This window comes from Oncorhynchus tshawytscha, linkage group LG11 (genome assembly GCF_018296145.1).
Source record: "Oncorhynchus tshawytscha isolate Ot180627B linkage group LG11, Otsh_v2.0, whole genome shotgun sequence".
Taxonomy (NCBI): Eukaryota; Metazoa; Chordata; class Actinopteri; order Salmoniformes; family Salmonidae; genus Oncorhynchus; species Oncorhynchus tshawytscha.
In genome coordinates, this window is record NC_056439.1 from 37721630 (window position 1) to 37744142 (window position 22513).

At 42.6% G+C, this 22513-nt stretch overlaps 1 protein-coding gene across 5 annotated transcripts in view; it reads right to left on the reverse strand.

Annotated features, from left to right (window-relative positions):
* Nucleotides 1-2577: 2577 nt before the first annotated feature.
* LOC112261959 (serine/threonine-protein kinase D3) overlaps nt 2578-22513 on the reverse strand; it is a 65761-nt gene continuing 45825 nt past the window's right edge. For all 5 annotated transcript variants that reach the window (XM_024437611.2, XM_024437612.2, XM_024437613.2 and 2 more), the window contains 14 exons: nt 22071-22234; nt 21103-21292; nt 20890-20967; nt 20609-20789; nt 20172-20373; nt 17099-17375; nt 15391-15446; nt 14971-15043; nt 13564-13670; nt 6540-6701; nt 5762-5860; nt 5388-5655; nt 4726-4811; nt 2578-4578 (listed from right to left, as the gene is read on the reverse strand). In XM_024437611.2, the coding sequence (XP_024293379.1) occupies nt 4405-4578; nt 4726-4811; nt 5388-5655; nt 5762-5860; nt 6540-6701; nt 13564-13670; nt 14971-15043; nt 15391-15446; nt 17099-17375; nt 20172-20373; nt 20609-20789; nt 20890-20967; nt 21103-21292; nt 22071-22234 (2117 nt within the window). In that variant the 3' untranslated portion in view covers nt 2578-4404. The remainder of the gene's footprint in view (nt 4579-4725; nt 4812-5387; nt 5656-5761; nt 5861-6539; nt 6702-13563; nt 13671-14970; nt 15044-15390; nt 15447-17098; nt 17376-20171; nt 20374-20608; nt 20790-20889; nt 20968-21102; nt 21293-22070; nt 22235-22513) is intronic.

The window sequence follows — 22513 nt, forward strand, 5'->3', positions numbered from 1 at the left end:
ATGTGGATTTTCACATATAAAACAAGGACACTCATCGTGGCACAATCCTAGGCTACAGATAGGAAAGAAGTCTGTGTACTGGAAACAATGGCTATTGAAAGGAATTCATACTATAGGTGATCTGTACAATGAAGTTTTAATGTCATACTCATATGCTACAAAAATATGTGGGAGACAAGGGACATTTCTGGAAATATTTATTAACCGGCTGTCAACAAAATCCAGCAATAGCTGAGTATTTGGAAAACCCCAAACAATAAGCAAACATTTTTTACTCAATATTTAGTCGTCTGCAGAGTAAAGACTGTAAAAACCTCAGAACAATATGGCAAATTGAGGATGATATCTGGTTGAAGATCTTGTCCAGCTCAGGGAGGAACATAAGTGAAGCCAGGGGGAAACTTACTTAATATACGATACTACATAGGTTTTATTGGACCCCAACAAGGCTTCATCAGATGTGGCTGACCAACAGTTCTCTGTGTTGGAAATGCCAAAATGACACTGGGACATTTGTACACGCATATGGTAATGTACATTACTGCTACCTTTCTGGAAGGATGTTTTGAAATGTCTGGAGGAATGGTTGGGCTTAACAATTCCAGTTTCACTGAGAATATCTCTTGGGCGATAGGTAACAATGTTCTAATGTAACAAAGTAGGAATTTGCACTGATGACTGTTGGTATGGCTACAGCAGCTAGAGTAATCCTTAGAATTTAGAAGGGTCATTCCACTCCTACTCTGAAACAGTGAATATAGTCAATGTTGGAGGTACAGTTGAAGTCGGAAGTTTACATACACCTTAGCCAAATACATTTAAACTCAGTTTTTCACAATTCCTGACATTTAATCCTAGTAAAAAATCCCTGTTTTAGGTCAGTTAGGATCACCATTTTATTTTAAGAATGTGAAATGTCAGAATAATAGTAGAGAGAATGATTTCTTTCAGCTTTGATTTCTTTCATCACATTCCCAGTGGGTCAGAAGTTTACATACACTTAATTAGTATTTGGTAGCATTGCCTTTAAATTGTTTAACTTGGGTCAAACGTTGTGGGTAGCCTTCCACAAGCTTCCCTTAATAAGTTGGGTGAATTTTGGCCCATTCCTCCTGACAAAGCTGGGGTAACTGAGTCAGGTTTGTTGGCCTCCTTGCTCACGCGCTTTTTCAGTTCTGCCCACAAATCTTCTATACGATTGATATCAGGGCTTTGTAATGGCCACTCCAATACCTTGACTTTGTTGTCCTTAAGCCATTTTGCTACAACTTTGGAAGTATGCTTGGGGTCATTGTCCATTTAGAAGACGCATTTGTGACCAAGCTTTAACTTCCTGACTGATGTCTTGAGATGCTGCTTCAATATATCCATGTAATTTTCCTCCCTCATGATGCCATCTATTTTGTGAAGCGCACCAGTCCCTCCTGCAGCAAAGCACCCCCACAACATGATGCTGCTACCCCCATGCTTCACAGTTGGGATGGTGTTCTTTGGCTTGCAAGCCTCCCTTTTTCCTCCAAACATAACGATGGTCATTATGGCCAAACCGTTCTATTTCATCAGACCAGACGACATTTCTCCAAAAAGTACAATCTTTGTCCAATGTGCAGTTGCAAACCATAGTCTGGCTTTTTTTAATGTAGGTTTTGGAGCAGTGTCGTCTTCCTTGCTGAGCGGCATTTCAGCTTATGTCGATATAGGACTTTTTTTACTGTGGATATAGATACTTTTGTATCAGTTTCCTCCAGCATTTTCACAAGTTCCTTTGCTGTTGTTCTGGGATTGATTTGCACTTTTCCCATCAAGGTACGTTCATCTCTAGGAGACAGAACGAGTCTCCTTCCTGAGCAGTATGACGGCTGCGTGGTCCCATGGTGTTTATACTTGCATACTATTATTTGTACAGATGAACGTGGTACCTTCAGGCGTTTGTAAATTGCTCCCAAGAATGAACAAGACTTGTGGAGGTCCACAATTATTTTCCTGAGGTCTTGGCTGAGGTCTTTTCCCATGATGCAAAGCAAAGAGGCACTGAGTTTGAAGGTAGGCCTTGAAATACATCCACTCAAATGATGTCAATTAGCCTATCAGAAGATTCTAAAGCCATGAGAATTTTCCAAGCTGTTTAAAGGCAGTCAACTTAGTGTATGTTAACTTCTGACCCACTGGAATTGTGATACAGTGAATTAATCTGTAAACAATTGTTGGAAGAATTACTTGTGTCATGCACAAAGTAGATGTCCTAACCAACTTGCCAAAACTATAATTTGTTAACAAGAAATTTGTAGTGGTTGACAAACAAGTTTTAATGACTCCAACCTAAGTGTATGTAAACTTCCGACTTCAACTGTGGCATCTTATGAACAAATGCTTGATATGATTACTGATAGAAACAAGTTGTCTGGATTTCATTCACAATGTTTTAATGCTGTACAATGTTGTTTTTCTTCTTCTGTTTGTAAAAAATAAATACAACTTTAATAACCATTTTTTGTTGTTGTTGATTAAACTGAGAAATTTGATTAGAAGGTTGGAGAAATCTAGTTTTATGACACACACGGACTGATAATCAATAGGTATGTAAAGAAGTAGAGTTTTATTAAATGTGTATGTACTAAAATATACAAAACACTGACACCTGCCAATCCAGCGGCAACACAGACAAGAACAGGAAAATACAAATAGATCCACCTTCATTCTCCCAGATTAACGACCAGTAGAGCCTGAACCAGGATCTATCCTCCCAGTTAATAGCCCACTAACACCATAGGCTTTCGGCTACAGCTTCCTCTGGGCATAGGGACTGCTTGAGATGGACACAGGCGTTGAAATGTAGTTAATGGTCGTCAAATCAAAGTGTAATTACGGGTGAAACATAGTTTGGTAACCTTGGGGGAGACATAAAGCAGTCAAAAGCAGTACAGGAATGTTCATTGAGAAACCAACAGTGCACTGCACTGACATATTCCAGAATTAGGGCTGTATTCACTGTGATATTCAAGATCAACTCCATGAAAGTAGAAGATGTAGAAAAACACAAAAGATGCTCACAATAGGCTATTCTTTCCAAACACTCACCAATGAGTAAAATGTGTTTCTCATCTCTCCGTTTGCTTCACAAATTCAAATGAACGGATAGAACAATGTTGTATACCTTGCACCCATGCATGGTATTGGCATGATGGAGCCCTTATAATGAAGGCTTGGCCCCTCATGATAAACCCCGTAGTAAGCCCATTTCTCAGTCCCTCCTATTCAGCTGGCATAGCCTGATACAAGGACCTGGAGTGGCCTTGGTTCAACCAAGTCTCTTTCACATACAGTAGACAGCTACTGTAATACCTTGAAGGTGTGGTAGTCCCATCACCAGTCTTGCTTTCAACCCTGCATGGAATGTACGTAGTAAATCCATTTCGTCAATGAAGTCGAGTGAGCCACAATGATAAGACTGTCATTATAAAAAACAGGAAAATGGAACATCAATAATATCAACGAGTTGGAGTCTTTTGTCCCTCAGATTTTAAATTGACTTGCTTATTTGATAGGTGCTCTACTAACGGCTTTGTATTGCAGCCCTTTTCACAAACTTCATACTACTCACCTACTGTCGGAATTACTGTCACCTACTGTCGGAATTACTGTATCAAGCTCTTACCACAAACGTCAAGTTGAGACGCAGTCAACCATTTCTGTCCTTTGGTAGTTTTCTCCAGGGAACCTGATGTAGCAGCGCTAACTTTTCAACTTCAAATTGTTAGGGTGGATGGTAGTATAGTGCAAAAAATGTACCCCCATTAGTCAAATATAACATACACATGAGAGTTCCAGTTTCATACCGTCAAAGGACTTTAAAAACAATATTGGTATAAGCACAAAGTTATGTTTGCAAATACCTAAGCATTCCAATCTTTCTGTGGATACAAATCCCTTGTAAAAAGTGCCCTTTAAGCTCACTCTGTAAGCCCTTCACAGGTAGAATAGCATACCATTACTTTCACTCCCTATGTTGAGGAAATTGTATTTCTTAATTGTCATTTGCCTTGCAATAATGATGCATTTCCTTAAAGGAGCAATGAAATTAAGCTTCATCATAGAATGATTCTACAACATAAAAAAATAAAAAAAGTGTAATGTAAAAAAGTCCTTCACCCAACGTTTTTGGTTAGACTGCCGTGTCATAGAGTCAGACGCCTCCACAGTGCCACCAGTCTGTTCCCTGTGACAGTGTCTAACCATAGAGTCTTGGGTCAGAATGTCTCCCTGTCACACAGCCCCTGCACATGGGTGTCTGATCGTTTCCCAACCATTTTTAAAGGGAATGCTTCCAAAGGTCCTTAACCTGCAGAGGCTCCTATGGTTTTCCTCTTGACGACACCTGTATCCTGTAACATGTCCTACAGGCCACTAGGGGTCCTCCTCCATATCGTCCAGGTTGGGTGCCATGATGAAGTGTTTTGGGTGGATCAGGCTGTGCTCGTCTGCATGCTCCTCCCAACGCCCATCATCACTCTCGTGAGTGATGTAACGCTCGCCACGCCGTGTTTCAAACTCCCTGAGGTCCAGCCATGTCTGGTAGTCCTGAAAGAGAGAGAGGAACAGGAGTTATAGCAGGGATCCAATACAATGTCTGCCCTTTTCTAAGTCACATTATGAAACGTGTGGAAATGTTTTGTTAGATGTGCCTATACACTGCTTACAGTATAAGTATAGGCTAATATTTATTACCTGTAGCCAAGGATGGCTGAGAGACTTGTCCACACTGTACCGCTTCCTCATCTTCACTTGTAGGAGGTTATTAATGAGATCAGTAGCTGTGAGAGGAATAGAGATGTAATGTTAGTCTCCAATTGAGGTAGACATGCAACATCAGTGCTGTCTCTCTACCCACACGTCTACCAGCGTGGGTTTCAGACCCTGTGGCTCTTTGACCTGTGTGGTTTACATGATTCACTGACAAATCTCCTTGCAGCCCCATCTAAATATCCCCCACATAGGCCTACACTACTGTATATTAGAAATCATAGTTCAACTTGGTGGTGGTGGTGGTGGGGGGGGGGGCAGGACCGAGTTTGCAAAACCCTTGTCCTACAGCAGGAAATGTGAATTATTATGTGGATTATAATTAATGTACATTTTTATAGTGGTGGATACATTTTTTGTAAGGGAAAATCAAGTCAGAAATGTCAGTGGAAAAAACAAACTCTAGAAGCCTTTTTAAACCTCAAATACACTAGTTTTACATTTCATGCATTGCAGGAAAGTTCTCCTGCATCAGGGCGATCAAATTACATCTGTAGTTACATTACACACTTTACAGAGATGTGTGTCATCACTTAGCATTCATGCATTTAAATATTATTAAACAGCCTGCCTTCCTTCCTTCCTACCTTCTGCAGAGATCTCCTTCCATGGCTGGGGTGGGTACATGAAGGCAGCGTTCTGGATCTGATCGTTAATGTCCTCGTCCTCGTTGAAGGGGAAGGTGCCACTAAGGCTGACGTAAATGATGACCCCCACTGACCACATGTCCAAGGAGCGGTTGTAGCCCTTACTACGCAGCACCTCTGGGGCCAGGTAGGCTGGGGTACCCACCACCGAACGCCTGAACGACTTCTCACCAATGATACGGGCAAAGCCAAAGTCACACAATTTAACCTGCCAGGACAAAAACAAACACACACATGAGAATGCTACATTGTCTCCTCCACACATTTTATACACATACAATAAATATTTTACTAGAAAGATTACTGGTTGTTACCTGAGGGAAGGGTTCTGCTGAGGCCAGCAGCACATTCTCAGGCTTCAGGTCACAGTGGACGATATTCTTGAAATGCAGATGTCTCAAAGCCACCAGGATCTGTTACAGAACATAGCCCAAAGCCCATGGGGTTAGCTATATCAAACCACATCATACCACACAATGACCCATTCATACAACCTTATGGACTCACTCATAAAATATAATGTGTAAATAATGGGAGTTGCAATTAGTATTTTAGTAGTTAACTAAGCTATTTCTAGGTTGGTCACTTAGGTTCCATATGGAGACATGATCTCATCTCTGCTGTAGTGTAAGCATAAACTGTAGTTGCTACTGCTGCAAGCATGTTTAGCTGAGGTCCTCTAAACACTCCACACAGCTGCCCGACTCCTGACTTTGACAAAGTCCTGATAAACCACATCAGAGCCATGCCTAATGGACCCGCTCGTGTTTGGCCCCGGGGCCCCTCTCTTCTAATTAGCCCACAGACCAGAGCAGAGCAGCGCACCACTATGCCACCGCAGGCTGTAATCCACCGGGAGGGACACGGCGATGATGCCATCCAGACCAGCGCTCCCCGTAAACAATCCCCCCCATATCCACACACCGCAAGAATAAATAGGCCCAGGGTTGAGTCTACTACAGATTATATAGAGAAAGGGAGAGGGAGGAAAAGAGGGAGAAAGAAAGTGAGCAAGGACAGAGAGATAGAGGGGGAGTTAGAGATGAGATAAGAGAAAAGTAGAGCAAGCAAGAATGGGAGAAAGAAACAGACCTGTGTGACCAGGAACTTGGTGATGCGTTCTGGGAGCTTGCTCTTCTCACTGGACAGGATCATCTCCAACATGTCTCCATGGAGCTTCTCCATGACAACAAACACCCTCTCTGGCGTCTCGAACATACACTCCAGGTTGACGATGCCAGGATGGTGAAGGTTCTAAACGAGGGAGCAAACCTCAGAGTCAACATTCTATCCTGTGCCATATTTCAGTGTCACCGTTCGAAACTCAGCAAGAATGACTACTGTATTAAAAACAAAAAACAGTGTTAAGTGAGAAGTAGGGATTTGTCTGAAGCCGAAAAAGCAAGCAAATACACATGAGCACCACAATGCCTTCTTCACCCATGCTCTACCAAGGTTTTCTAGCACCCAGCTTTGACCTACTACAGTAGTTACGTTGGTCTATTGTACTTCAAACTATGTGTAGGAAGGTTGCGTAGGATTCAAACCTTCTCAAACAGCCTAATTCATACTCTTAGAGGAGGTGCTCCCACAATAATGTGATTTGTACCACATACAATTTAAAGTATTGGATTCTTCACACACCATACTAATCCGCGTCCGCTACCTTTTCAATCGTTTTAAAATGGTATGAAAGCATACTTTGAGCAAGTTGTTATGCTTGTAGTAATGTGATGCCTGCCGGTATTTCCTTAAACCTTTATTTTATCACAACAGTTGTTGTGTTTGAGCACAGTCACTCATATATAGAGGTCTATAGAGCCTGTCTGCATTCCTGATTTCTGTAACCGTTAGCTTACCTGTGTAATATTTACATAAACTCAGAAACACTTGTTCTGCAAACATGGTTCAGTTTTATCAATTGCCGTGCTGATCAATGAGCAGGTTATTACCTCTGTCAAATGACTATGTACCTTAAAGTTGTATGTATTTGTATTTATTTTTTGCAATAAAGATGGTGATGCTACAATAATACACATTTACAATAGGCCAATTTCTAAATATACACACAGCCCAATGAGATACAGTGCATTCGGAAAGTATTCAGATCCCTTGACTTTTTCCACATTTTGTTACATTACAGCCTTATTCTAAAGTTGATAAAATAATTTTTCCCCCTTCATCAATCTACACACTATACCCAATAATAACAAAGCAAAAACTGATTTTTTTTTAATGTTTGCAAATGTATTAGAAAAAAAAAAGAAATCCAGAAACATTTACATAAGTATTCAGACCATTTACTCAGTACTGTCCCGTTCTGTGAGCTTGTCCCGTTCTTGCTCCTAGACATTTCCATGTCACAATAACAGTACTTATAGTTGACCGGGGCAGCTTTAGCAGGGAAGAAATTAGATTAACTGACTTGTTGGAAAGGTAGCATGCTATCACTGAGCTCCACAGTAAGGCCATTCCAATGCCAATGTTTGTCTATGGAGATTGCATGGCTGTGTGCTTGATTTTATACAACTGTCAGCAACAGGTGTGGCTGAAATAGCAGAATCCACTTATTTGAAGGGGTGTCCACATACAGTACCAGTCAAAAGTTAGACACACCAACTCATTACAGTGTTTTTCTTATTTTTTACTATTTTCCACATTGTAGAATAATAGTGTAGACATCTGATGATGGAAAATGATGGAATCATGTAGTAACCAAAAAAGTGTTAAACAAATCAAAGTATGTTTTATATTTGAGGTTCTTCAAAGTAGCCACCCTTTCACTTGATGACAGCTTTGCACACTCTTGGCATTCTCTCAACCAATTTCATGAGGAATGCATTTCAATTAACTGCCTTGTTAAAAGTCCATTTGTGGAATTTCTTTCCTTAATGCATTTGAGCCAATCAGTTGTGTGGGGTGGTATACAAAAGATATCCCTATTTGGTAAAAGACCAAGTCCACATTATGGCAAGAACAGCTCAAATAAGCAAAAGGAAACAACAGTCCATTACTTTAAGACATGAAGGTCAGTCAATATCGAACATTTCAAGTTTCTTCAAGTTCAGTCGCAAAAAACGGCAAGCGCCATGATGAAACTGGCTCTCATGAGGACCACCACAGGAAAGGAAGACCCAGAGTTACCTCCGCTGCAGAGGATAAGTTAGAGTTAACTGCACCTCAGATTGCAGCCCAAATAAATGCTTCACGGAGTTCAAGTAACTGACATCTCAACATCAACTGTTCAAAGGAGTCTGCGTGAATCAGGCCTTCGTGGTCAAATTGCTGCAAAGAAACCACTTCTAATAAGAAGAAGACACTTGCTTGGGCAAAGAAACACAAGCAATGGACATTAGACTGGTGGAAATCTGTCCTTTGAGATTTTTGGTTCCAACCGCAGTGTCTTCGTGAGAAGCAGAGTAGGTGAACGGATGATCTCCACATGTGTGGTTCCCACCGTGAAGCATGGAGGTGGTGGTGTGATGGTGAGGGGATGCTGGTGACACTGTCTGTGATTTATTTAGAACTCAAGGCACACTTAACCAGCATGACTACCACAGCATTCTGCAGCGATACGCTATCCCATCTGGTTGGCGCTTAGTGGGACTATAATTTCTTTTTCAACAGGACAATGACCTAAAACACACCTCCAGATTGTGTAAGGGCTATTTGACCAAGGAGAATGATGGAGTGCTGCATCAGATGACCTGACTTCCACAATCACCTGACCTCAACCCAATTGAGACAGTTTGGGATGAGTTGGACCGTAGAGTGAAGGAAAAGCAGCCAAAAAGTGCTCAGCATTTGTGGGAACACCTTCGAGACTGTTGGAAAAGCATTCCAGGTGAAGCTGGTTGAGAGAATGCCAAGAATTTGCAAAGCTACAAATCAAGGAAAAGTGTGGCTACTTCAGGCCCAAGAGTTCAATCTTGATTTCATCAGACCAGAGAATCTTGTTTCTCATGGTCTGAGAGTCTTTAGGTGCCTTTTGGAAAACTCCAAGTGGACTGTCGTGTGCTTCCATCTGGCCACTCTATCATAAAGGCCTAATTGGTGGAGTGCTGCAGATATGGTTGTCCTTCTGGAAGGTTCTCCCATCTCCACAGAGGAACTCTAGAGCTCACCTCCCTGACCAAGGCCCTTCTTCCCCAATTATTCAGTTTGGTCAGGCGGCCAGCTCTAGGAAGAGTCTTGGTGGTTCCAAACTTCTTGTATTTAAGAATGATGGAAGCTACTGTCTTCTTGGGGACCACCAATGCTGCAGAAATGTTTTGGTACCCTTCCCCAGATCTGTGTCAACACAATCCTGTATCGGAGCTCTACGGACAATTCCTTTGACCTCACAGCTTAGTTTTTGCTCTGACATGCACTGTCAACTGTGGGACCTTTTATAGACAGGTGTGACCCTTTCCAAATCATGTCTAATCAATTGAATTTACCACAGGTGGTCTCCAAAAAAGTTGTATAAACATCTCAATGATGATCAATGAAAATAGGATGCACCTGAGCTGAATTTCGAGCCTCATAGCAAAATGTATGTTTATAAGGTATGTTTTTTTATTTTTTATTTAAATTTGCACAAAAAAAATAAAACATGTTTTTGATTTGTCATTATGGGGTATTGTAGATTTCTGAGGAAATTGTTTTATTTAATCCCTTTTAGAATAAGGCTGTAAACGTAACAAAATTTGGAAAAAGTCAAGTGGTCTGAATACTTTCCGAAGGCACTGTATATAAGGAAATCAGTCAATTGAAATAAATTAATTAGGACCTTATCTATGGATTTCAAATGACTGGTCAAGGACGCAGCCATGGGTGGGCCAATCAGATTGAAGTTTTCCCCACAAAATGGCTTGATTACAGACAGAAATACTCCTCAGCACCACCTCAGACAATCCCGCAGGTAAAGAAGCAGGATGTGGAGGTCCTGGACTGGTGTGGTTACACGTGGTCTGCAGCTGTGAGGCCGGTTGGAAGTGCTGCCATACTCTCTAAAACGACATTGGAAGCAACTTATGAGAGAGAAATTATGAAATTATCTGGTAACAACTCTGGTGGACATTCCTGCAGTCAGCATGCCAATTGTATGCTCCCTCAAAACTTGAGCCATCTGTGGCATTGTGCTGTCAATTGGAGGTATACCTGTGGATGTATTTTAAGGCCTACCTTCAAACTCAGTGTGTCTTTGCATGGGAAAATCAGAAGAAATCAGCCAAGACGTTGTGGACCTCCACAAGTCTGGTTCATCCTTGGGAGCAATTTACAAATGCCTGAAGGTACCATGTCCATCTGTACAAACAATAGTACGCAAGTATAAATACCATGGGACCACGCAGCCGTCAAACCGCTCAGGAAGGAGACGCGCTCTGTCTCCTAGAGATGAACGTACTTTGGTGCGAAAAGTGCAATCCCAGAACAGCAGCAAAGGACCTTGTGAAGATGCTGGAGAAAACAGGTACAAAAGTATCTATATCCACAGTAAAACGAGTCCTATATCGACATAACCTGAAAGGCCGATCAGCAAGGAAGAAGACACTGCTCCAAAACCGACATAAAAAAGCCAGACTACGGTTTGCAACTGCACATGGGGACAAAGATCGTACTTTTTGGAGAAATATCCTCTGGTCTGATGAAACAGAAGTAGAACTGTTTGGCCATAATGACCATCGTTATGTTTGTAGGAAAAAGAGGGAGGCTTGCAAGCCTTAGAACACTGTCCCAACTGTGAAGCATGGGGGTGGCAGCATCATGTTGTGGGGGTGCTTTGCTACAGGAGGGACTGGTGCACTTCACAAAATAGAGGGCATCAAAATGATGTGGATATATTGAAGCAACATCTCAAGACATCAGTCAGGAAGTTAAAGCTTGGTCGCAAATGCGTCTTCCAAATGGACAATGACCCCAAGCATACTTCCAAAGTTGTGGCAAAATGGCTTAAGGACAACAAAGTCAAGGTATTGGAGTAGCCATCAAAAAGCCCTGACCTCAATCCTATTGAAAATTTGTGAGCAGAACTGAGCTTTCCACAGCTTATTGTGGGAAGCTTGTGGAAGGCTACCTGAAAACTTTGACCTAAGTTAAATAATTTAAAGTCAATGCTACCAAATACTAATTGAGTGTATGTGAACTTCTGACACACTGGGAATGTGATGAAAGAAATAAAAGCTGAAAGAAATAATTCTCTCTAGTATTATTCTGACATTTCACATTCTTAAAATAAAGTGGTGATCCTAACTGACATAAGACAGAGACTTTTTACTTGGATTAAATGTCAGGAATTGTGAAAAACTGAGTTTAAATGTATTTGGCTAAGGTGTATGTAAACTTCCAACTTCAACTGTATATATTATTTTAATAGGGCCCAGTTTCCCAAAAGCATCTTAAGGCTAACTTCATCGTTAGAACCTTCGTAGACACATCGTTAAATCACCGAGCTGTTTCCCAAAACCACCATTACTACAGTTGCACTTGAAAACACTCGTTATTTACCGACTGCCTCAGACCACTTATAAAACAGCTAACCGGGTCTTTACATGCTTTGTTGCTCTTCCTCTTCACTTTATAAACAGAAGATCTCCGCTAAACATAGAATCAAGTTGTCTCTCTGTGACTGCCAATAACATATGTGAGAAGTCCTTCAAGACTGTTGGAAGAGCATTCCTCATGAAGCTGGTTGAGAGAATGCCAAGAGTGTGCAAAGCTGTCATCAAGGCAAAGGGTGGCTACTTTGAAGAATCCATGTGTTATTTTGTGAAGAATGATTCCATGTGTGTTATTTCATAGTTTTGATGTCTTCACTATTATTCTACAATGTAGAAAATAGTAAAAATAAAAACACCTGAATGAATAGGTGTGTCAAAACTTTTGAATGGTACTGTACATCTTTTAAAGTTCCTAAAAATACATATATTCACCGTTCATTTAGAACCTAAAATTACCCTAACTTCAATGTCTGAAAAATACATATTTTAAACGTAAATTTGCTTACTTTGTTCAAATTTTTGGTAACATACTGAAAAGTAACTTGACACTGTTGATCAGTCAGCGCAAATTTTGATTATGACATGAAGGAAATTTGATCGATGACAAAGGAGGCAGTGTACTGAATTAATGCATCATAAGGTAAGAGCTTGAGTTTGTTCTGGATGCTCTAACAGCGAGGTCTCGGTCTCGTGTGTTGATCTAGCTAATTGTGTTCACTTACTACAATGCACATCCGATGCGCTACTTGCATGTGCATTGGCCGGGTTTAGATTCAGCAGCTAGCAAGACCATTTGTGTTGTGCGAGGCTTGGTTGGGTAAATGTAGCTTAGCTAGCAGTTGTTTGTGCTGAAACTGACATCTGGCTGCACATGATGCTAGCTAGCCTGTTTGACAGTAACATGCCTGAGTAGCGTGGCAGTTTCCCAGTTAGCAGCGTTTCCCAAAGTTCAAAAAGTTTGATCTTGACAAACTTTACTTAGCTAGCCAGCCAGCCAGCTTTGCTTTATGGAAGAATGTAGCTAGCTATGATATATTATCAACATTGCGTTATGGTCTACGATCTATAAAGCTATGTTACAGTCTCGTTGACGTGTACCTGTAGCTACTGGCTAGTTGGCTAGCTAACAGGCTATAGCAGCGGGGACGTTTGCTAGCTTACTTATTTGTCGTCTGATTTTGTTTAAATATACCTAGCTAGCTAGCTTCCTTTGCTTGTAGCTTGCTTCTCATCTGACTGGTGTTCGCTAGCTAGCTGCTGCTGTTGCGCAGCAACCGAGTTGCTGGTCCCGGTTTTAGAAATCTAGATTCGGAAAATATATTAGCAGTGTCAGAAATGCTACAGAAAGGTAGCATATCGTTGGTTCAATATTGGCATGTGGGAGTGATAAATTATACATTTAATTAAAACTTTTGCCATACAAACGCATTCAGTCCAAAAGGTGTCAAGACTAATGTTCTCTTTATGGACGCTGTAATCAGACGCCTAGATATTGAGCTAGGCTTGGGCAAGACATTTTATTTTGCTAACGACTGTGTTAAAAATCCGGTATGTGGTTCTCGGTAGCTTCAATCAATCCCTACTACATTCGGGCTATAATACATCTGACTGTTACAACATGTTCTATGTGTTACCTGGAGAATGGCCACTTCATTCCTCAGTTGGCTCTCCTGCTTGGTAGGGAACCTCATTTTGTCAATCACCTTGATGGCAACATCTCTTCCAGTCTTTCTGTGTTTCCCTGCCAACATAAATAAATAAGTATGTAACAGTGTACATACACATTTTTTTTTAAGTATCTGTACACCCGTTGTTGACAGGTGTAAAAATAATCAAGCACACAGCCATGTAAAAATCTCCTTAGACAAACACTGGCAATAAAATGCCATTACTGAACAGCTCAGTGACTTTAAACGTGGCACCATCATAGGATGCCACCTGTTCAACAAGTCAGTTCGTCAAATTTCTGCCCTGCGAGAGCTGCCTCTGTCAACTGTAAGTGCTGTTATTATGAAGTGGAAACATCTAGGAGCAACAACGGCTCATCAACAAAGTGGTAGGCCACACAAGCTCACAGAACGGGACCGCCGAGTGCTGAAGCACGTAAAAATCGTCTGTCTTCAGTTGCAACACTCATTACTGAGTTCCAAACTGCCTCTGGAAGCAACGTCAGCACAATAACTGTTTGTCAGGAGCTTCATGAAATGGGTTTCCATGGCGGAGCGCAAGCCTAAGATCACCATGTGCAATGCTAAGTGTCAGCTGGAGTGGTGTAAAGCTCACCGCCATTGGACTCTGGAGCAGTGGAAACACGCTCTCTGGAGTGATGAATCACGGTTCACCATCTGGCAGTCCAACGGACGAATCTGGGTTTGGCGGATGCCAGGAGAACGCTACCTGCCCGAATGCATAGTGCCAACTGTAAAGTTTGATAGAAGAGGGATGATGGTCTAGGGCTGTTTTTCATGATTCGGGTTAGCCCACTTAGTTCCAGTGAAGGGAAATCTTAACGCTACAGCATACAATGACATTGTAGACCTTTCTATGCTTCCAACTTTGTGGCAAATGTTTTTGGAAGTTCCTTTCTTGTTTCAGCATGACAATGCCTCCGTGAACAAATCGAGGTCCATACAGAAATAGTTGGTTGAGATCGGTGTGGAAGAACTTGACTGGCCTGCACAGAGCCCTGACCTCAACCCCATCGAACACCTTTGCGGTGAATTGGAACGCAGACTGTCAGCCAGGCCTAATTGCCCAACATCAGTGCCTGACCTCACCAATGCTCTTGTGGCTGAATGGATGCATGTCCCAAATGCAATGTTCCAACATTTAATGGATAGCCTTCCCAGAACAGTGGAGGCTGTTATAGCAGCAAAAGGGGACTAACTCCATATTAATGGCCATGATTTTGGAATGAGATGTTCGACGAGCAGGGGTCCACATACTTTTGGTCATGTAGTGTATTTATAGTATCATAAAGATAGATATGTTTGGGTTGAGAGAATACAATTAATCAAAAACATGGATATCCAGGCACATACCTCCATACACAATCCCAAACTGACCAGATCCTAGAACCTCGTCAGAGAAGATCTGGTACACAGAGCTGATATCCTACAGAGTGGAAAACGCTTTAGTATTACTAAAGTTTATTACATCTATTAGTAAAGGGTAATGCTAGTGCTAATACACAGCTATATGTTTACACTGCTATATGATGCCAAATGGGTCACTTTCACTCAATGCAGAAATATAGCACACACAAATATCACCATTTCCCATAACAAGGGTATCTGTGACTTCCTTAATGTCTTTTTAAATATATATATTTTTTTCATACAGTTTACATGCAATGTTTAATGGTCAATGAAGAATGCAGAAGTAAAAGAGGAAAATGTATGACTGCACACACGCACATAGAGAAATTGTGCAAGATTGTCCGTAAAAGTTACCATACTCACCACATTCTCCTTTATCTGGCAGTTCGACACAGATATGCTGACAGACAACTCCTGTTCTGGTGGAGGAAACAAAAGTTTTCACTATAAACAGTACAAATGCAGAAAGTACTCAATGTATCCCTAACTTATCAAAAACAGAGATACAGTTTTCACGTCCTTAAAGCCTATCACAGCTGCTTGGACTACACACAGCAGATACAATAATGACCCTTTCAAATTGATTAGGAAAGATATGTGTTATTGAACGGCATAACTATGTGTTGCATTTCATAGTAAGTGTTATGGGAGCCTCCCTGAGGCCAATATTCAGTCATGGAGTTTCAAAGTCATGTTTTACCACACAGTGGAGCAGCGGTCTAAGGCACTGCATCTCAGTGCTTGAGGCGTCACTACAGACACCCTGGTTTGAATCAAGGCTGTATCACAACCGGCTGTGATTGGGAGTACCATAGGACGATGCACAGCGTCGTCCGGGTTTGGCCGGTATTGCAAATAAGAATTTGTTCTTAACGGACTTGCCTAGTTAAATAAAGGTTAAATAAAATGAATGAAAAATAATATTATGATCAAGAATGTGTGTCCTCCTGTATTTGTCATTGAGTAAGAAGCATAGTATAGCACTATTGGGCACGAGGCTGAGTCTCTGCAACTTGTTATTACGGGTGGTTGGATAGCGATGGGTAATAAAATGGTGGGCCTCATCTGTTTGGCATAATCAGCCTCACCATCTATCTGATTTACACCACAATTCATGGCCAGCTAAATGACCTCCAGGGGTTATTTAGACCTCATCTCATCTCCACTTTAAAACGTTAAAACCTACCCTGGTGATTGTGGGCACTGAACCGCAAGTGTGTTTATTTAATAACCTAAAGGTTAAAAAATACCACTAATCTGATTCGGGCCATCTTCATTATTAGATTAAGGTGCATTACTGTATTGGATGTGATGGAAGAGGAAGGTGCATTTTAACACACACATATAATCCCCTGAATCTATGTCAGGTTTCAGGTGTCGCGCCATGTGCCCACAGGTGAGCAACAGGTTGAATGTGCCACCATGACTCTATAGCCCCTAAGATCATCATAATTATTATAATCAAATTCATTAACATCCATCATCATAGGAGGGAAGAGGTAAACCATGGCTTCTCAATTCAAGGCTCTGTTGTGTCTGTAAGTAGTCATTTCTGGTGATGTTCCCTTGTGGCTCAGTAGGTGGAGAATGGCGCTTGTAATGCCAGGGTTGTGGGTTCAAATCCCACGGGGGACCAGCTACAAAAAAAATGATGTACTCACTACTGTAAATCTCTGGATAAGAGTGTCTGCTAAATGACAAAAATGTCAAATGCCATTGTAGTTCTCAAAACAAGACTGACTGCTTACTCACTTCAGAACATCACCTCACCATACTTGACCGTTAACTCAGGATTTAAGCATTTAATGGGGACTCTTTTGACCCACTGCACTCATATAAAAATCAAACGACCACAATATGGGATTAGCCATTTTATGTGCATAAATAGTACTATTTCCATCGCTCACATAACCAAATTTCATACCACCTTTCCAGTGCTCGTGCCATTATCTACAATATGTCAAATATATGCCAATGCTACTTCCAATAGAAATAACTAATGTATACACACATGATCAGTAGCCTAAAGCGATGTCTCCATGTTAACAGTAGAGAATGGTACTGTACTCACTGTGGTCCTTGCTCTGCCCGGTTGCGGTGGCCACACTGGGCTGGGGCGTGGCAGGCATCAGGGCCTGCCGGATGGCCTTCTCCCAGCCCTGGGCCACCTCCATGCCCACGCCTGAAGCTGCCAAAGCGGGGCTGTTGTAGTGGACCCCGTGGTTCTCCCCTACATAGTAGACCATGGTGGAGGTGATGATTTCAAAGCAGTGTGGGTTGCTGCTCTGGGCTAGGCTGCTAAAGTTGCTTGATTGTTCCACCTGCAGGATCTCTGAGAGAGGGATCTCCTGTGGGCCATGAGGGAAGGAGGGAGAGAGACACCAGGGTCATAACAGACACAAACAAAGAGAGCCATGCCATCACCGCTAGTGATTGGGGAGAGAGAGACACAGAAGACAAATACAACCATGATAGACATAGAAAATACCACAGCCTAGTGAACAGTCAAACTGAGAAAGACAAGTCACTGAATCAATCACTAGCAAGACAGAAAGTCAGATCAGATGTAAGCAGACACCAAATCCTTTGCAGAGTTCAGAGGTAACCGCTGAAAAATGCTCTAACGCTTAGCACGCGTACCAGAAAGAGTAACCCAAAGTTAGACCAAGTCCCTTCCCACAGTGTAGTGTATCCACAGCCCCTGCCTAGTGCACAGCCTCTGTCTGACAGATCCTTACAGAAGTGGCACGAGGGACAGTTTGAGTACACTTTAAAAGTCCTCTTTCCCTCCAGCCTCACTGTCAAATGCAAATCAAAGAAGGAAGTCCCTAGCCAATAGGAGCCCCTGCAGTGCCTCGCCCCCATTGTCCCACCCCCCGTCTCCTCTGGGTCCCCTGAGGGCGGCTCACCACAGAGTATCAGATGAAGTGGTTAGTAGGGCCGGCCCACGTGAACCAGACCTGGGCCCATTGAAGAGAAGAGGCCCCATGATTACAAGGCAGGACACGAGAGCCCCATCTGAGCACGAGTCGTGCTGCCAGCCACTGAGACGCAAGACACAGTGACTACTGTTCCACAGACTATCAGACAACAAAAACCCAGTGCGGGGGTGTTGGGGAGAGGGATGGGGCGGGGGAGCTAGAGACTGAGTGAAGCCCCCTTACCCCCATAAAAGGGTTTTGGAAACCACAAGTACAGGGGTCTCATCTTCAAAAGAGAAGCGTATATGACTTCCAAATGTTGAAAATGGCAGTCATCTGATGCATCGACACACAACCACCACCGCTAATCAGATGAATGGAGGTAGAGAGAGGAGAGGACAGCCACACGACAGGAGAACAAGAGAGAGACAGTGGGGGAAAACACCCGAGACTCAGAGGCTACGGTAGATAACCTAATGTGACCACTGGCTCAATCTATGGAGCACACACTAGCAACAAATAAAACAGAACGACCCATATGACGAGATTTGAGAGAATGAGAAAGAACGCATTGGCGAACAGCTAGTCTTCAATTAGTCTCCTGAGTGCTATGCTAAGTGGCAAGTTGATAATAAACGACCATATAAAGCTGCCTCTAAACACACCCTGAACGTCTCAATCCCAGCTGTATAAAAGACTGGGGTTTCCTCTCCACTGTTTCACTGCTGGGAAGATGGAGGGTGTGTCCGTCACAGCCGTAACACTCGGAGAGTGGACCTTTAAAACAGAATAATATTAGACGACAGCCTGGCAATTAGGTGTCTACCTACACATACACACACTTTCTCTCTCTCACACACACACACACACACTGAATGTGCTACATCTCACAAAACAAAAGTCGTTAGAAACCATAGCACCATAAACACCCTCCCACTGCGTCACATCTCTCACCACAATCAGGGGAGGCGTCAGAGTAACACACCCACACCGAACGAGGCTGGGACAGGCTCACAGAGGCAAGACTGTACGGAACATGTGGAAGCCTTTACACAGAGGGAACAAGGACTGCCTGGCTGCCTTAGTGCCAAGTGTCTAATTACACAGCTACGCCACTGGTGTCACCATGGAACTGTCACACACTCTCTGAAGCTGGAGTTATAGCATTTGGAAATCAATGTCAAAATGCATGAATCAAATGTATTCAAACTTGACAACAAAAGTTTATGGTGAAGGTTTGGTAAGACATTTGAAAGAGCATATCTGTTATGAGTGATGCAACTTGTTACAATGTATTGTATATACAGTGGGGCAAAAAAGTATTTTGTCAGCCACTAATTGTGCAAGTTCTCCCACTTAAAAAGATGAGAGGCCTGTAATTTTCATCATAGGTACACTTCAACTATGACAGACAAAATGAAAAGGAAAAAAATCCAGAAAATCACATTGTAGGATTTTTTCTGAATTTATTTGCAAATTATGGTGGAAAATAAGTATTTGGTCACCTACAAACAAGCAAGATTTCTAGCTCTCACAGACCTGTAACTTCTTCTTTAAGAGGCTCCTCTGTCCTCCACTCATTACCTGTATTAATGGCACCTGTTTGAACTTGTTATCAGTGTCATAGTTGAAGTGTACCTATGATGACAATTACAGGCCTCTCTCATCTTTTTAAGTGGGAGAACTTGCACAATTGGTGGCTGACTAAATACTTTTTTGCCCCACTGTATGTGTTGGACATCCCTTTCAGGCAGATTTCCCCAGCAAAACCCCATAACATTTTCAGATACAAATACTGCTGATGACAACGTGGCCCTAGAAAAAAACTTTCACTCTGCGACTGTGGAGAAATGTCAGTGTACTGCCTGTGAAACCACAGGAGGCAGGCTGGGGGATTTTCTCTGTGTATTAATGGCCCACTCTAGTTTACAGTTGCGACACAGCAGCCCCCAGTCTTAGTCACACCATTACATTGGGCAGGCCCTTTTAACACACTATACACCCAAGACAATAAAACAGACATATATATATATATATAAATGTGTTTTGTTGTCAGCGTTTGGTTGAAACCTTTTGGTTTTAGACAGTGTAAAGATTGAGAATTACTGATCTGTTTACGTTGTTCTGTGACATTAATGTAAATGCAGACTCTGGTGCTCATTTCATTCTGCCATGCCTCTGCCTCTGTCAGGTAATAGATGATATGTGGTGTTGCTCTCTCACCTTATAGAACTTTGCTCCAGTGTCGTTCTGAAACAGGCTGAGGCTCTTGGTGTCCAACCTCCAGTAGTGTCTCTTCCTCAGGTTGTCTCTGCTGGTGTAGTGGACCATCCAGCCCTCCCTCACCATGGTGGAGCTCCTCCTCTTGGTCTGTTTGATGGACTGGACCACCCGCATCAGAGGGATGTTGCTGCTGGTGGATGGGCTGGGGACACACACACAGCACTTTTTACGAAAACATTTGTCACAAAGTGCTTAGCAGAAACCCGGGCCTGAGCGTGAGAAGAGCAAGCAGAAGCAACAATGGCAAGGAAGAAGGTCCATTGACGCAGACCTGTTTGATAACTACATGGTCTATGTTTACACAACTATTACATAAGCTAGACTCCAAGTTAGCTCAAATATGTCCCACTAATGTAAGGTGTCTTGCTATATAATACCTGATGGTCTTGATGGGCTCCTCGTCCTTCTCGCGGTCCAGAAAAGGAGAGTCCATATAGAACATCTTGTCATCTGGGGTTGAAGGTTCGTCAGAGTCATCCAGTAGTCCTCTAGTGCTCTCCACATCACTACTGTCCACCTCCATGGTACTGTCAGAGTCAGGCCCTGGGCTGGCAGGCTCTGTGGACACACACGATCACACAAATATGAGTATGTCCCTCAGTTACATCTTACCATGATAAATGGACATGGAATGTGAAAATAGGACAGCAGAAATTACCTCCATTGAAGGAAACCTCGCCCAAGCAGTCTCTTGGTACCTTTGATGCACACCGCTTATGGCAATTGAATTTACAATCTGAAAAGAAAGTACAGAAAACATGGATTTAATAACACAACATGGAACTCTAGAGGGAGAAAGGTAAAGAGGTCTAGGCCGATATGGACATAGAGATATACAGACAAACCGAGACGAAGGGAGGTGGCATCTCACCTCTGCACTGCATGCCCTGGCGGAAGAGGCCCTTGAGCAGGCGTTTGCAGTACTGGCAGATGGTTGGCCGCGTGTAGGTGTGGATGGCGAAGGTGTGAGGCACCTTGACTCGCCCCAGCACCATCTTCTCCATCCAGATGGGCCGGCCACTCCACGACAGGATCCTCTTCCCTGCCTCCTGGTGGCAGCGCTGTTGCAGGGAGAGATGGGAAGGAGGCAGGGAGTGAAATAAATAAATGAGAGGGAGAGGCAGATGGAGCAAGTGTGGTAACCACAGAATGTATGGATGGAGAGATTTGTAGCCAGTGGGAGTGAGGGAGAGAGAAAATAAACCAGGGAAGGAAGGAGATAGCAAAATAGGGAAGAAGATGAGGGATGGAGGGACCAAAAAGGACCAAATACACAAACATGGGCTAGAATTTACAAGGGTTTCATTTAATTGGCCTAATTGTATTTTCATGGACCTTTCATAAGCGTTGGTCACCAAGGAGAATATTCCATCCAGCTAGCCTCAAACAAACACGTTTCATACGCTTAGGGGAGGCCATCATACCATCCAGTTAATCAAATTCAATTTGCTGTGTCTTTGTGGTGTTTCACATCAAGATAGTAAGATACTCCAATAGATTTGGCTGACAAACATAGACAATTGTTAAGAAACAACAAGGCATGAAATTGTAGTTCATTTATTGCCAACTGAGAAATATGTCTAAATCGGAATGACAGTTAGATTACGTCAAAAGTGAACAACATTTTAAGCCAATCACATAGAACTGGTTAGTAACTGTACTGAAGATTAAAATCCTATGGTACTTTCACAAGGGGCGTAGACGGACAACGTTGCCGCCTTGCAAGCAATGAACTGTGCTTGGGTGTAACTTTCACAGGGTCTTAAAGCTCTTTATATTGTGCAGAATGTATCTTTACCACAGAACATCTCTCTACACCAATGGAAGCACAGGTCTTACCTCCTCCGGGAATACCACCGCATGTTCAGTGGGACCGGGGAGGGGCCGGGGGACTGAGAGCGAAGAGCCCGGCAGGGACACGTTGGACAGACGTCTCTTCCTCACCCCACTGCAGTTGTTGGGTATCTTAAAGGCGCAGCGCTTGTGGTAGTTCAGCCCACAACCTGGAAGTACACAGGACACAGTGGTCACCAATTACACATGAAGAACAAAACACATATTGTACAGTACAGGCTATACAGTGGTGGCCAAAGGTTGAGAATGACACAAATATTAATTTTCACAAAGTCTGCTTCCTCAGTTTGTATGATGGCAATTTGCATATACTCCAGAATGTTATGAAGAGTGATCAGATGAATTGCAAAGTCCCTCTTTGCCATGCAAATTAACTGAATATCAAAAGAACATTTCAAAAGGACCAGCTGACATCATGTCAGTGATTC